The following is a 12,674-nucleotide window of genomic DNA, read 5'->3' as shown; positions in this document are numbered from 1 at the left end:
TGGTTTCGTAATTGCTGGTGGTTATATCACCTCTATGGCTTTTGGTTGTATTGAAGTTTAACCACTCTGCAACTATTAAAAAAAAAAAAAAATTACTGTTGGTGAACTGGCCACTGAGGATTGCACTTGTTATCCAGCTCAAATTTAGAATACAGTCCTTGCAACTCTCCATCTTAGGTGGCTATGTATCAAGCAATAATAGTCCACTTGGAGAATTTACAAGATGTAGGGAGACTGTCATCGTTGTTCATTTCATTGATGATATATGAGAATCCTTTTTGGTCCTTGCTCAGGCGCAGCTTGCCAAAATACAATAGCTGTGGCGAACTTCTTTAGATGCTGAACCTCCAGCGATACGGAAAGCTTTTCTTGCGTTGTCTTCTACAGCGGGGGTCAGTTTAAAAAAAAAAAAAAACTTTAACACTGGAAGGAGAAGGGTGGGAGGGGGAGACCAGAGCTAATGGCAAGGACCTGTGAAGTGTCACTTTTGTGTTACAGTGACAAGAAAATATACTTTTTTTTTCCACAGCTCTCTCCCTAAGAAATTTGTTTTTAGGGATATGACAATCTTGCAGATAAAGTGACTGCTTGCTACACTTAGCTGATCATGCTCCCTCACGACCGGCCGTTGTTTCCTCGCTTCACTTAGTGGTACCTGTACAACCTGAGCAGTAGTAGCATTGTCATTGATTTCCAAGGTAACTGCTTTTCTAGCTGTCCTTAGCAGGCATACCTGAGCAGGAAAATGACTCTTCCCCCGACTACCCCCCTCCCTGACAGGATGGTGAAGTGGTATATTAGAAAATAGAGGAGGTTTTTCTAAATTTTGATATCCACAGCTGACAATTTAGAAATAAGACACTTCTTGCAGCCAACATGACAGTGGATTTTGAGCATTCAGAAAGCACCAGGCCAAAAAACTGGAGACATCTTGATCTTTTAAGACAGCTTTTCCAGTACTTTAAGTGAGGGGGGGGGGGGAGGGAAAGAAAAAGAGAGAGAGAAAAGCTGCAAGGAAAATAATACAAAGCCAGCACAATTGGCATCTAGACACTGAAGAAAAAAGTTTTTGAGGTTAAGAGAAGGAAAGACAAAGCTGTTATGTACCCGAGGGATGCAATTTTAGTGGGAATGGAAGATTTGAGTGGTAAAGGAGGAGCGCTTGCCTCTGGGTTCTCTCTATTTCAGCAGTTTGGCTGCTGGCATCTCAATTTGAATTGCTGGGTGAGTAGCACTTTTTTGCGTGTGCGAGCTTTTCAGTCTTGACCACTGAACTTCTTATGTGACTCTTTTTTTTTTTTTTATTCTGGTCCATGCAAGGAAAAAAAAAGATATAGCAGGCATCTCAAGCTGTGACCTTTCTTAGATAGTTTTTTTACAGTGAGCATTTTTTGAGGGGGAGGAGGGGGGAATAGCATGACTTTTCTTAATGCTGTAATAGTTGCAAAACAATATGAAGCAAGACTGTCCACATACAAAGCTGTGCAATAATCCAGAGATGGTTTGAGGGTTGTTTCTTCCCCCTCATTTTTGCTTTGTGTTTTGGAAAGGGAGAAAATTCCTTTTCACTTTTGCGAGTGGGGAGGGGTTGGGTGTGTGTGTGTGTGTGTGTGTGTGTGTGTGTGTGTGTATTGAACAATGTTTAACAGCAAGGGGAAAATATGTGTGTATTATGTGTATATTATATACGCAGTAACATATTCACTCTGGTAATATGACATCACCCTGTATCTTTCATTTAAATTTTTTGTGTGTTTTTTTTAGTTCAAAGCTTTCAGCAGTTCTGTCCTGTTACTTCTTTTACTGTGAACCCCTGAATGTGAAAATTCTTCATTTTTAGGGGAAAATGTTGATTTGAAGCCTGGCGGATATATAACAATTAGAGGTTTTGGAAATGACATTATTCAGCACTCGAGGTATAAGAATGAGTCTAAGTTTCTTTGGAAATCATTGAAAATATTTGTGTTGTGGTTTTTAATCCTTTGTTTTTGGTTGTACTTTGTAACAAGCATTTAAATTTTATATGAAAGGATTCTTCAAAAACATAGCCCTGGCGTATAAGATGCAAATTCTAGGTAGTCCGTATAAAAATGATTCTTCACTCAGTGATGAAATAAAAAACCTTTTTTTAATTGAACTATAATTAATACAGAGTAGAATATGCCTTGCTACAGTGTTTCTATAGTCATAACAACGGATGGAGTTCTTTTGATTTTCTCATATTAGTATATATTATAAAAAATACACCAACCAATGTAACCAGTTGTACGTTCTCCTTAATTATACATGAGAGAGAGAAATTATACAGTTAGTGTTTTTAGAAATCAGCCCAGTTTCACAGGAAGTTTTCTTTTCCTATCTCTGGTATTGTCAACTATCTTTAGGAAGAGGGAGTTATTATATGCCTTTGGAGTAGAGGCAGTGATGACTTTCCCTCAATAGTAAATTTATTGTCTTTTCTTCTACAGCTTGATGTGGTAAAATATTGTAAAGGTGTATATTCTCTTTCAGTGGTAAAAAATGCTAGTTATTCATATCTATCTTCTTCTTTCACAACATGTTTCTGTAAACACAATTTCTATGAGACTAGTGAGAATACCTTTTGGCATTGGTTTTTTAGGGAAACCTCTCATTGAGGTTTAGGGCAAAAAAAGCCTGAGCATTCTGTATAAATGAATTTCTTTCCTTCGTTGATATTTTAGTGTGTGTTAAAATTCTAACGTACGTGACCCAACACACATTTAAGTAAACTTTTCGTTTATTACAAAAAATTGATCTGAGCTTAGTTTCAGACCATTTTTTATAACTCCATTGTTTTCTTGCGTTCCATAAGATTTTTAGCACATGAAGAATGATCATAGTTAAAAATGGAAGTGTTTTGAAGATTAAGTTTTGTCACTTAATATAGACAGATATCATTAAATAATGCTGTGTTTTGGTACACAGCACAGTGCATCTGTGAATTCTACATTTTAAAAGCCATAGTAGAATAGAAATATGGTGTCATTTTATTTAATCCATGTTTATATGCATTAATGCTTTAATAATTTTTGTATTATTGAATTAGTCAAAAATGCATAAGTATACATACACAAATCCTTCCTTTTATTTTAAGAAAGTTACAGGGCTTTTTAAAATAAAACCTACATTCTGGCTGTCGCTTTAGATACAATTAACTGATCTCTGTACAAAATCAATGTAGTTATTTCTCCTGCAGTATATGCCTAGTTCTGAAATATGTGTGATTTTTATATATAAGAGGTGAAACTCCATATGATATTGCAGTTACAGGGACATAAGACTATGCAGTGGGTACAAGCTTAGCCACTGTAGTGTCGGAACTGTTATGTTAAAAGTTATTCATGCTAAGTAAATTGAGATAAGGTAGTAAAAGGACAATTGCATGATCACGCATTTGTTCAGACTCACTTCTACCTCCTTCCCACCTTTTATGAATTCTAATCCATAGATCTGTTTTTTCTCTCTTTTGCATCCTTAAATTAGGATCTGTGTTTTTTCTTCTCTTATGCCTGTTTACAGTTTCATTAGTCTCTCTGATTCAGATTTTGTATGCAGGATGAATTTATGGTTACTGCTCTGGAGAACAGGATTTTTATTTCTTAGTACAACACATGCCCTCTTGTTCTGGCCCCTATGCTGTTTCCTTTCTTTGCTCATTGTTAAAATGGTTCCTATCTGTTCAGTAATCAACTACAGTGTTTGAAGAGAGCGAAGAATATGTGCCAAGTTGGGAAAGGAACAATGTCTCATCTTTCTCTGATACGAAGATAGAAAAACTGGTCTTTGGTTTAAAGGTTCCTGGTATGTTTGACTGACTCAAACTTCAGAAAAACTAAGCATCTAGCCAGTGGTTCTCATATTGAAAATCTTCTTGTTTACCTTAATTGGTTATAATTTCGTGGTGCGGTGAAATAATGGTAAAACAAGTCCTGGATTTGTGCAGGCCGCGACTCACTTGTGCAGGGGTGTGTGTGGCTGATTTGTTCAAGTGTTGTAAAGATTAGGTAGAAGAAATACAACTGCGAGTTTCTCTTTACTGATACAAAACTGGGAATGAATAAGGCAAAAATTGACTTTTATAAACTTTACTGGAAGCAGTTTCTGAAGGATCTCTAAAGGTTCTACTTTGTCTGAAGAGGCGCTTTTCTCTTTTGACCTGGCATTACTGTAATGCCAAATGATCCAAGAACTATAGCACAATTTACCTTTTAATAGCCTGAGTTTCATTTTTCACTCTTTTTTTTAAACTGCTACGAAAGGAAGATTAGCATCCCTGCCAGCTTTAAAAGCAAGACCAGCACTACAGTTCTTCTTTAAATATTAGTAATAATAATCAATAATAAGGTTTTTCGAATATTTTAAATTGTCTAGCATAATACATAGCATGCAGTAGGTAGGCATACAAGATCTAATTTCCTTTCTTTTAAACTAGCTAGTTTGTAATATCCTAATTGTCACCAGATCAGTTTCCTTTTTGTGAATTTAAGTGGAAATTTCCTGCACATCTTAAAGATTTTTTTCCCGCTTTCCTTCAGTACATCTTTCTATAGGAAGAATGCAGAAAATGTCGAGTGTGGATGGGTGACTGAACATGTGATGTTTCAAAACTCAGAGGGGATGTCAAAAGAAAAATAATTCACTTTTCTCAAGTGAATTAGTGGGCACTGCAAGTCAGGAAGCTGTCTTTGTGTTTGTTTGAGATATTCAGTGTAGAACAGATTTTGGAAAGCTGGCTAGTTTTTGCTGTAGCAGGTAGGCCCCTTGTTTGTTAGAACAATTCTGCAGCCCCGAAGAAGTCATTGAAATAAAGAGAGTGGGGAAGCAGTTAGAAGTGCAAGAGTGGTTTTGGTTTTTTGGAGAGGGTTGGTTAGGGGGGTAAGTTTTGTCAAGCTCTGTCTGTGGGGGATATTGTCCCTACACATGGTTGTTAGTGCTGCTGTCATCATTTGTGTGAAGGAAGAAAATGAGCCTTTTTTAGCAGGCAGAGTTCTGGTTATCAATGGAGGCCTTGTCCTCTGTTACAATAATAGGCAGTTAGCTTAGGGCAGGACCTTAGGCAGAAATGAGCTACATTAAACTGTGAAAGGGCTCAAGTCAGTGTATTTGCTATAATGGGGCAAGGGGAAGTAGATTTCAGGAGAAAATGCTTAATCAGGTGTGAAAACATTCTTTTAAAAAATACATTGCACGTCCAGTTAATAGCTAAACAGAACTGACTTAATCTTTATTCCTAAAGGAAATTCTCCATCTGTGGGGTTTTTTTTTTTAAATCTTAGTTTATTTGTGTGTGTGTGTGTGTGTGTGTGTGTGTGTGTGTGTGTGTGTGTGTTGTTTTCTTTGAAATCAGTCTGAATTATTGAAGGCAAGGCAAACCTTCGTGTTTAGTGTTACCTTGTTAAAGTTAACGGTGTCCAGCAAGACCTGTTAGTTGATTATTTTGAATAAGATGGTGAAGAAGGCTGTAGCGGTTATCTACAGGTGGTCTGAATTGTTGGACACACTGAAACCCTGAGAGAATATTCCTGTTTGTTAAGACTTTTCTGTTGATCTAGTTTCCTGACAAAAAGAGTCACCCACCCATGTGTAAGACCAATCGGAGATCAAGCTTAAGAAAAGACCGTTCTTTACTCTTTAACTGGCTCTCTGCAACTCCAAAGATGTTAACTTCTGTTAATATTTTACTGGTTGCAATCAGCATAGCCTTAACAGCAGCATCTGGAAAATGCACGGAGACCAGATATACACCTATTTTTTATATCAACTGGTGCTGAATAGTATCCTTTGCTGGCAAACAGAGCAGCCCTTGGGAGGGCCTAGTAATTCAAGACCACTGTAGACCTTCTACATCCACACTGGAGAAGGAGAGAAGACTGACAAACCCTCTTCTGTGCTGCTTTTGTTTTATTGTACTGGACTCATAAAGGCACTTTCAGACCCCATCTTTCTTCTGCAGGAAGGGAAAGCAATGGGGAGTACTGAAGAGGAGGACATAGCAAAAAAGACAGGCGGAGCTATAGCTCCATTTGTTTTCACTATTTGTTGATTAATAGGTTTAGAGGCGAATGGCAAACTTTCATTCCTCTTAGGTTACCCAGAGTGGAGGAAGGGTGGGAGGTCTTGGATACAAATGCCTAATCAATCTTTCACTTGCCACGTTCCAAATTATGAGCAGTATGGGGGAGGTGGGTAGGGAGGGAGCATCTAGGATGGTGGCAGAACATCTCCTGCAGGCTAGCAGAACTTGATGCTTCAAGAACGCTTGGAAGGTCAGGGCTCAGCCAAAGGGGTCTTTACGCAGACTGTAGTCACAGGGGCTGTGTATGTAGAATGGAAAGGTTTAAGCTTTGCTTCTGCAGAAAGCCCCTTTTGCCGTCCATCATTAGCTATTCAATACATAATTATAGACATTGACTAACAGAACAAGGGAGATTCAAGGTTAGGGTGACTGGTTTGGTAGTTAGGCCAAGAAAGGCTTCTGTACCAAACAATGTAACGGTTTCAATCCAAGTTCCTTAGTGCCTTAAGGAATTTTCTGTGTTTTTGTATTTTTTGTGTGTCCGTTTTTACAGATGCCATATTAACCATGCACAATAGATTTCCTACTTTCTGTGCTACATTTTTCTCTAGGTTCTTGTTTACATTACTTTGTACGTATACAGAGTTATATCACCAGCGTCAAACTGTGCCCTGATATACAGGAATTACAGTAACAGAAACTTCCTATTATAAGTTTTTGTTTTTGCATAGTCAATAAAATGAACAAAGTGTGATTATTACATTAGCACTCAGGCAGGCAAGTATTAGTGGGCTGGGTGCAGTTAGTGATGTAGGCGCTATTAATCATTATACAGTTTACATTAGCTTCTTCAGTAGATTGAAAATATTAATTGGAGAGATGTTACCTTCATAGCAGACAGTTGCACACATACAGCTCGTTCATTTCAGTGTCGTTACCTCGCAGTAAAAACTAATACACAGTGATTTCATGCGCAATTGCCAGCAAGTTTCATCTAAGTTATTTGGATTCTTTGAGGGGGGGCACCTATCGGAATTTAATTCAGACACATTTTAACATCTCTGCACCCTCCATGTCTCCCCAGTTCATTTCAGTCCACAATTCACTTTGCTTTTTAATTCTGAAGTTTCGGTTATGGTTTGAGTCATCTTTGCTTATGCATTGCGAAAACCATATCAGATTCCTGTGTAGAGACATAATTGTGGATTCCTTGTGGGTCCAATTTCATCTTTCTTGCATCAGGCATAGCCAATCAAGAAAAACAAACTTTTGTTGTTGTTGGTTTTTTGTTTTGTCCTCTTCCACCCTCTCCTTCAATCCAAAGCACTAATTGCTTTGGAAGGAAAAGGGGGGCTTTTCCAGCAGGTTCTTTGGTGTGCTGTAGATGTGTATATTTTGTGGTCTGCTTCTGCTCTTACTATTACATACATTGTTGCTAATCCATATATATACTGGTACAGCTCCACTTTTCACATATGGCATTTCATGAATGGGATGTTTGAAGTTAACTGTTTCCAGAGAATTGTCTCAGAATGACTTTAATCTTATATCTTAAAGCTCCCATGGGCAAAGTACTAAAAATATATTACAGAGAGCAATTATGCATTGAAAAGAGAGGATGGGCTAAAATGATCGAATAGGTCTTTACTGTCTGTAACTTTTATTATATACCTGGTTATAGCCATTGGAGACTGTTAGGGACTGCACTTGTTACTCAGGGAAAGCTCCTGTTGATTTCGAAGTGAGAAGCAAGTTCAGAATTAAGCCTTCCATTGCCCATGACATAATCCTGTCTTCGCTGTTTTTCGTGGGAGCTTATTTAATATAGTTCAGCAATGCTGCTTTTAAAGACAAGCTTGTTTAGTGGGTTTATGCATAATTGGCAGTTCTTCTAAACCGTTCACCCCTTCCTCTTGTAAATGATTGGCTATCTTCACACTGAGGTAAGACCCCTCCCCCTTCTTTCTTGATTTGCTAAATACAGATTATTAAATATAATACAAATGCAGAGAAATCTAGGTTGGCTGTAGCGTAGTGATCCAGTTCCAGTGCAACTTGCAGACAGTAATTGGGTTTTTTGCCTTTTTTTTTTTTAAAGATGGATTGATGCAACTATAATTTCCCCCAACCTCCCCAAATCTTCTGCTGCCTCACACACACTCCCCCAGCATGAGCACAAGGCTGGGAAAAAGCTAAAGGTCCAGATACCTATAAACCCGTACTCGCCTGAGCGGTCCCTTTGACTTCAGGGGGACCCAGCTGCGTGAATGAAATCTATTCACCTGAGGAAAGATTTGCAGGGCCGAGCACCGACTCCTGTTTCTTTGTTGGCGAGGTGTTAAGTAAATGATAATTTGTCTCTTCATCCTTGACTCACGCCATTTTGCAATGGTATTGCTGGGGATGTTGGAACATCAGAGCAGAGGGTGGTGGTTTCACACAGTTTACATATGCTGCCCGAGCCAGGCCACCACAGGAGCTGATAAGTATGCAAAGCCAATGTTATTCTAACCGTGCTTATTTTTGTCAGTTTGTCTGGCCCTCCAGAGTTGTTTCCTTGGTTTTTTTTTTTTTTTTTTTAATTAATCAGCTTGGGTTGTTTAATGGTTTCTATCAAAAATAAACCTTCCGTAAAAGCCATACCTTACTTTGTTAGTGTACTCGGATCTGGCTGAATGCTTTTCCAGCCTGAGGTCTAGCACAGTGCCCTCCTGGTTGCTGCTCTGTTTCGTTCTTATCAGCCATTCTGAGCGTTACCCAACAATAAAGATTCACAAAATCTCTTGGCCAGCGACTCCCTCTTGTCGGACATTTATGGTTCTTTGTGATCCACAGTTTCAGACTGTTGCTTTGCACGGAATGTCATGTGATGCTGCATGGAGAAGTCCAGTAGCTTGGACAATGTCTGTCTCTTTGAACAATGCCTGCTATAACTTGTTATCTGATATCCTTGCCAAAGTTTTCAGTATTGCCAAACTTTCTAGGATAGTTCACTCTTAAGAACCTATTTCACTTGACTTTTTTTCACATAAGGGATCAAATTCAGCCCTCGGATACCCTAGTGTAAATGCAGAGTAACTGTTATAGTCAAGCATTGTAGTCTGTATGGGCTGTGATCCTGTGAGCACAATACGCTATAATTGGCAGCATAGAATTTCACATGCTAGCCATGAACTATGCCACACAGCTACTATTTGGCATGAGACACTGTGAAGAAATTAAAAAATAAATAAAAACAAAGCAAAAGTTATGGAAAAATAGCTCACAAAACAATTATTTGAATCTGCCCCCATAGAAGATAGGTCAGACATTAACCTGAGCTGAGCCTACGTTTTGTGCGTGTGTGTGTGTGTGTGTGTGTGTGTGTGTGGTTTTTTTTCAAAATTCAGTATGCTCTTTTTCTCCTGCTGTAGAAATTATCACCCTTTCACAAAAGCTGGAAATATAAAGAAACGTGCTTTTAAGAGAGACACAAGATGTTCAGACTGAGCTCAAGTAATAATACAACACTGGGGGAAAAATATCTGCTTGAAAACTTATACTGGCAAGTTTCCCCCCTCTGAATTCTAGTGCCCTTCAGGAATGGGGATTAGAATGAAAACGCTGACAGACCCTGAACTGTAGTGCCGCTAGCGGGCGCTGCTGGAGTATCACTTCTTTCTTTTAATGTGATTCCTTTTACTTGATGTTAATGCAAGTTGTTCCTTACTTAAAGTAATAAAAGGAAATGAAGACACATTCTAAAATGAAACTTGACTCTAATCCATTCATCATCTAATACTAGTCTCTTTATCTTTGCTGGTACCTAATCTGGTTAAATGTCCCTGTTGTAGGATTTTAGTGAAAATCCTCTGTGGGGAATAGGGTTTTTTGCAATTGGATTACTTGCAGTAAATGGTCCAGCAGTTCACTTGTTTCAGCTTAATTTTTTTCTTTGTGATCTCGTAAGGGTAAGTTACAGTTCAGCCCTCTCTTTCTTGTCTTTCTGTCTGTCTTTCTTTCTTCAGAAAGAGAAAGGAAGAAAGAATAATTTTGTCAGTTATAAAACAGTAACAAGAAAAATCTCATGATATCTGCATGACTTTTTGGTTTTTGGTGTTTTTTGGCCAAGTGAGTTTTCATTTCAATATCTGTATTTACATTTTTGGAAAATCTGCATGTTTTAGTAGCACAATTCATCAGTATCCAGTTAACTTATTAGTACTATCTGTTGAATTGATAATTAATCAAGTCTCCTAAAATGTGCATAAAATATGCAGGTGATTATCTGGCAGTTTAGTCCTGCCAGATGAAGGGGATATTCCAAAATTACAAGGATTTTTTATGCAGCCTCTTTATAAAGAATTGTAAAATGTAGACTGGTGGCAGAGAGGGAAGGCAAAGACCTTCGGGTCACTAAGCATTTGGGTCTCTTGCTAATTAAACTGGGGGGACTCTGTCAGCATCTCACCAAAGAGTTTACATGCATCACAAGGGGAAGCGTGAGGAGTCATAAGAAAAAAATGTGCTGCCCCATAAGGGAGCACAACAGGTCACAGAGAATACAAAAAGATTCTTACCCACTTACTTGTGAACTGGCAGGTTTATAACAGGAGGGGAGGAGAGAGAAAATTGCAGCAGAAACACTGCAGGGAAAACACAAGAATCGCGTTACAACTCATGGGCAATATATATTTGTTTAAATAATACCCAAGGCTTTAGAAAATGACGGTGCAGCATTGATAACACCAGGTGTTCTCCCACATCCCCTTTTTCTTTTGACAGTCTAACAAAGTGCCAGTTGTGCAACACCCGCACCATGTACACCCTCTTACGCCGCTTATCACGTACAGCAATGAGCACTTCACACCAGGAAACCCTCCTCCACACTTACCAGCCGACGTAGATCCAAAAACAGGTAGGTGGGGAGTCTTGTTGTGAGAGGGTTGGAGGATGTCTTCTCTGTTGTTCGTTTTGAGGGGCCAATTTCCCAAGCTGCAGTGGCAAATGGTTGTGAAATAAACTGAGAGAGAATCCAATTTGCTTTTAAATCACTCTCCTAAATCAGTTAAATTTTGGATATAAACCTGTTGGGCTAAGTTTTCATAAAGAAGCGAGGAAGCTTCAGACCGGGCCTGCGGTCATTTGCGCTTGTATTTCTGTGCAGCAGAGGCGGAGCAAATAATACACATTTAGATCTCTACCTGATCTGCAGGAGCAACCCAAGGAGTTAAACATGTTCACCCTGTGATCTGCACTTACAGAATTGCAGCTGGAATTTTAAAGGTGGTAGGTTGCAGCCAGTTTCAAAACGAATCTCTCTCACTCCCCAAAACCCATTGTTTCTGTGTCAGGGGTTTAGCCATTTTTCTCTTACAATGTTGAATTTCCGTCCTCCCTCGCTGCTTTGTTCCATCCACACACTTGCAACCTCTTTCCCAAATGAAAGTCTACCCAAGTCTCAGTTCACCCTGAAGGGCAATCTTCTTGAATACATAGCAAAGTCAAACCTTGCCTAGATGTATTGTTATTAACAGAAAAGAATTTACATGTTAAGAACATAAGACCAGCCATACTGGGTCACACCAATGGCCCATCTGCCCCACTATTCTGTCTTCCGACAGTGGCCAGTGCCAGGTGCTTCAACGGGAATGAACAGAACAGGGAATCGTCAAGTGAGCCATCCCCTGTTGCCCATTCCCAACTTCCGGCAAACTGTTATTCTGACTCTGTTTAACATGAGGCCCTGGAGAAGTCAAATAGGGCATGTCTGCATTCGAGTAAAGCACCCGTGGCTGGCCCAGGTCAGCTGACTCAGACTCTAGGGAATTGGGGTGTGGGGCTATAAAACTGCAGTGTAGACATTCGGGGTCAGGCTGGATCCTGGACTCGGAGACTCCGCAAGGGTGGAAGTTCCCAGAGCCTGGACTCCAACCTGAGCCCAAATGTTTACACTGCAATTTTATAGTCCTGGAGCATGAGCTTCGTGAGCCCAAGTCAGCTGACGCTGGGCAGCCGCGGGTATTTTATCACAGTGTAGCATGCAATACCCATAGTGTCAGTCTTCTTTCTTCAGGCTCTACAGAGTTCTTAGTGGCAGTATTTTGTTTTTGTTAATCCAAATCCCTGCTAGTTAATTAGAAAGTAAATTTGAGACAGAGAATACATGTCGGAGTTTGTCGAAAGAATTGCTCTGTGCTGTGACTATTATATGCAGATAAATTATCTAAACCCCAGCCCGTGAATGAACGGGTATACTGTTAGCTGTTGTTGACTTCACACACCACGGCTGGGGCCTCCTTTTAATTGTACTTAATGCTAACTTTGCATGGCTTAAAAGAAGCCATCTAGCCTTCCGTTGGCATTGCAAGTGAATGGCATAGTCAACCACTCATTTAAATAATGGTAGTACAGGGAATAGCTTTTAAATGGTTATCATAAAACGTATGATTAACGTCCGTAGACTGTTTACTTTTCTTCTGTGAACATTCTTTCAAGTGTGCAAATAGCTCACTGTATGGTTAAAGCTCAGTTAATCTGTTCGGTTTTTGTAATGGAGAAAAAGCAGTGTCTGCATGAAAATGTCACACAGGGAGCTTTAATTTAGAGATTAAAAGCTTCCTGAGTGATTTAAAAAAAAAAACAAAAACAGTTTTCA

The 12,674-nt window shown here is 39.2% G+C and overlaps 1 protein-coding gene across 15 annotated transcripts in view; it reads left to right on the top strand.

The window, feature by feature from the left end:
• TCF7L2 (transcription factor 7 like 2) overlaps positions 1–12,674 on the top strand; it is a 195,037-nt gene that overhangs the window by 154,719 nt on the left and 27,644 nt on the right. For all 15 annotated transcript variants that reach the window (XM_067537151.1, XM_067537152.1, XM_067537145.1 and 12 more), the window contains exon 5: positions 10,802–10,934. In XM_067537151.1, the coding sequence (XP_067393252.1) occupies positions 10,802–10,934 (133 nt within the window). The remainder of the gene's footprint in view (positions 1–10,801; positions 10,935–12,674) is intronic.

Source organism: Emydura macquarii, unplaced genomic scaffold (assembly GCF_026122565.2).
Source record: "Emydura macquarii macquarii isolate MOO-44397 ecotype Brisbane River unplaced genomic scaffold, CSIRO-AGI_Emac_v2 contig_3692, whole genome shotgun sequence".
NCBI lineage: Eukaryota > Metazoa > Chordata > Testudines > Chelidae > Emydura > Emydura macquarii.
This window is presented reverse-complemented; position numbering and strand designations above follow the sequence as displayed.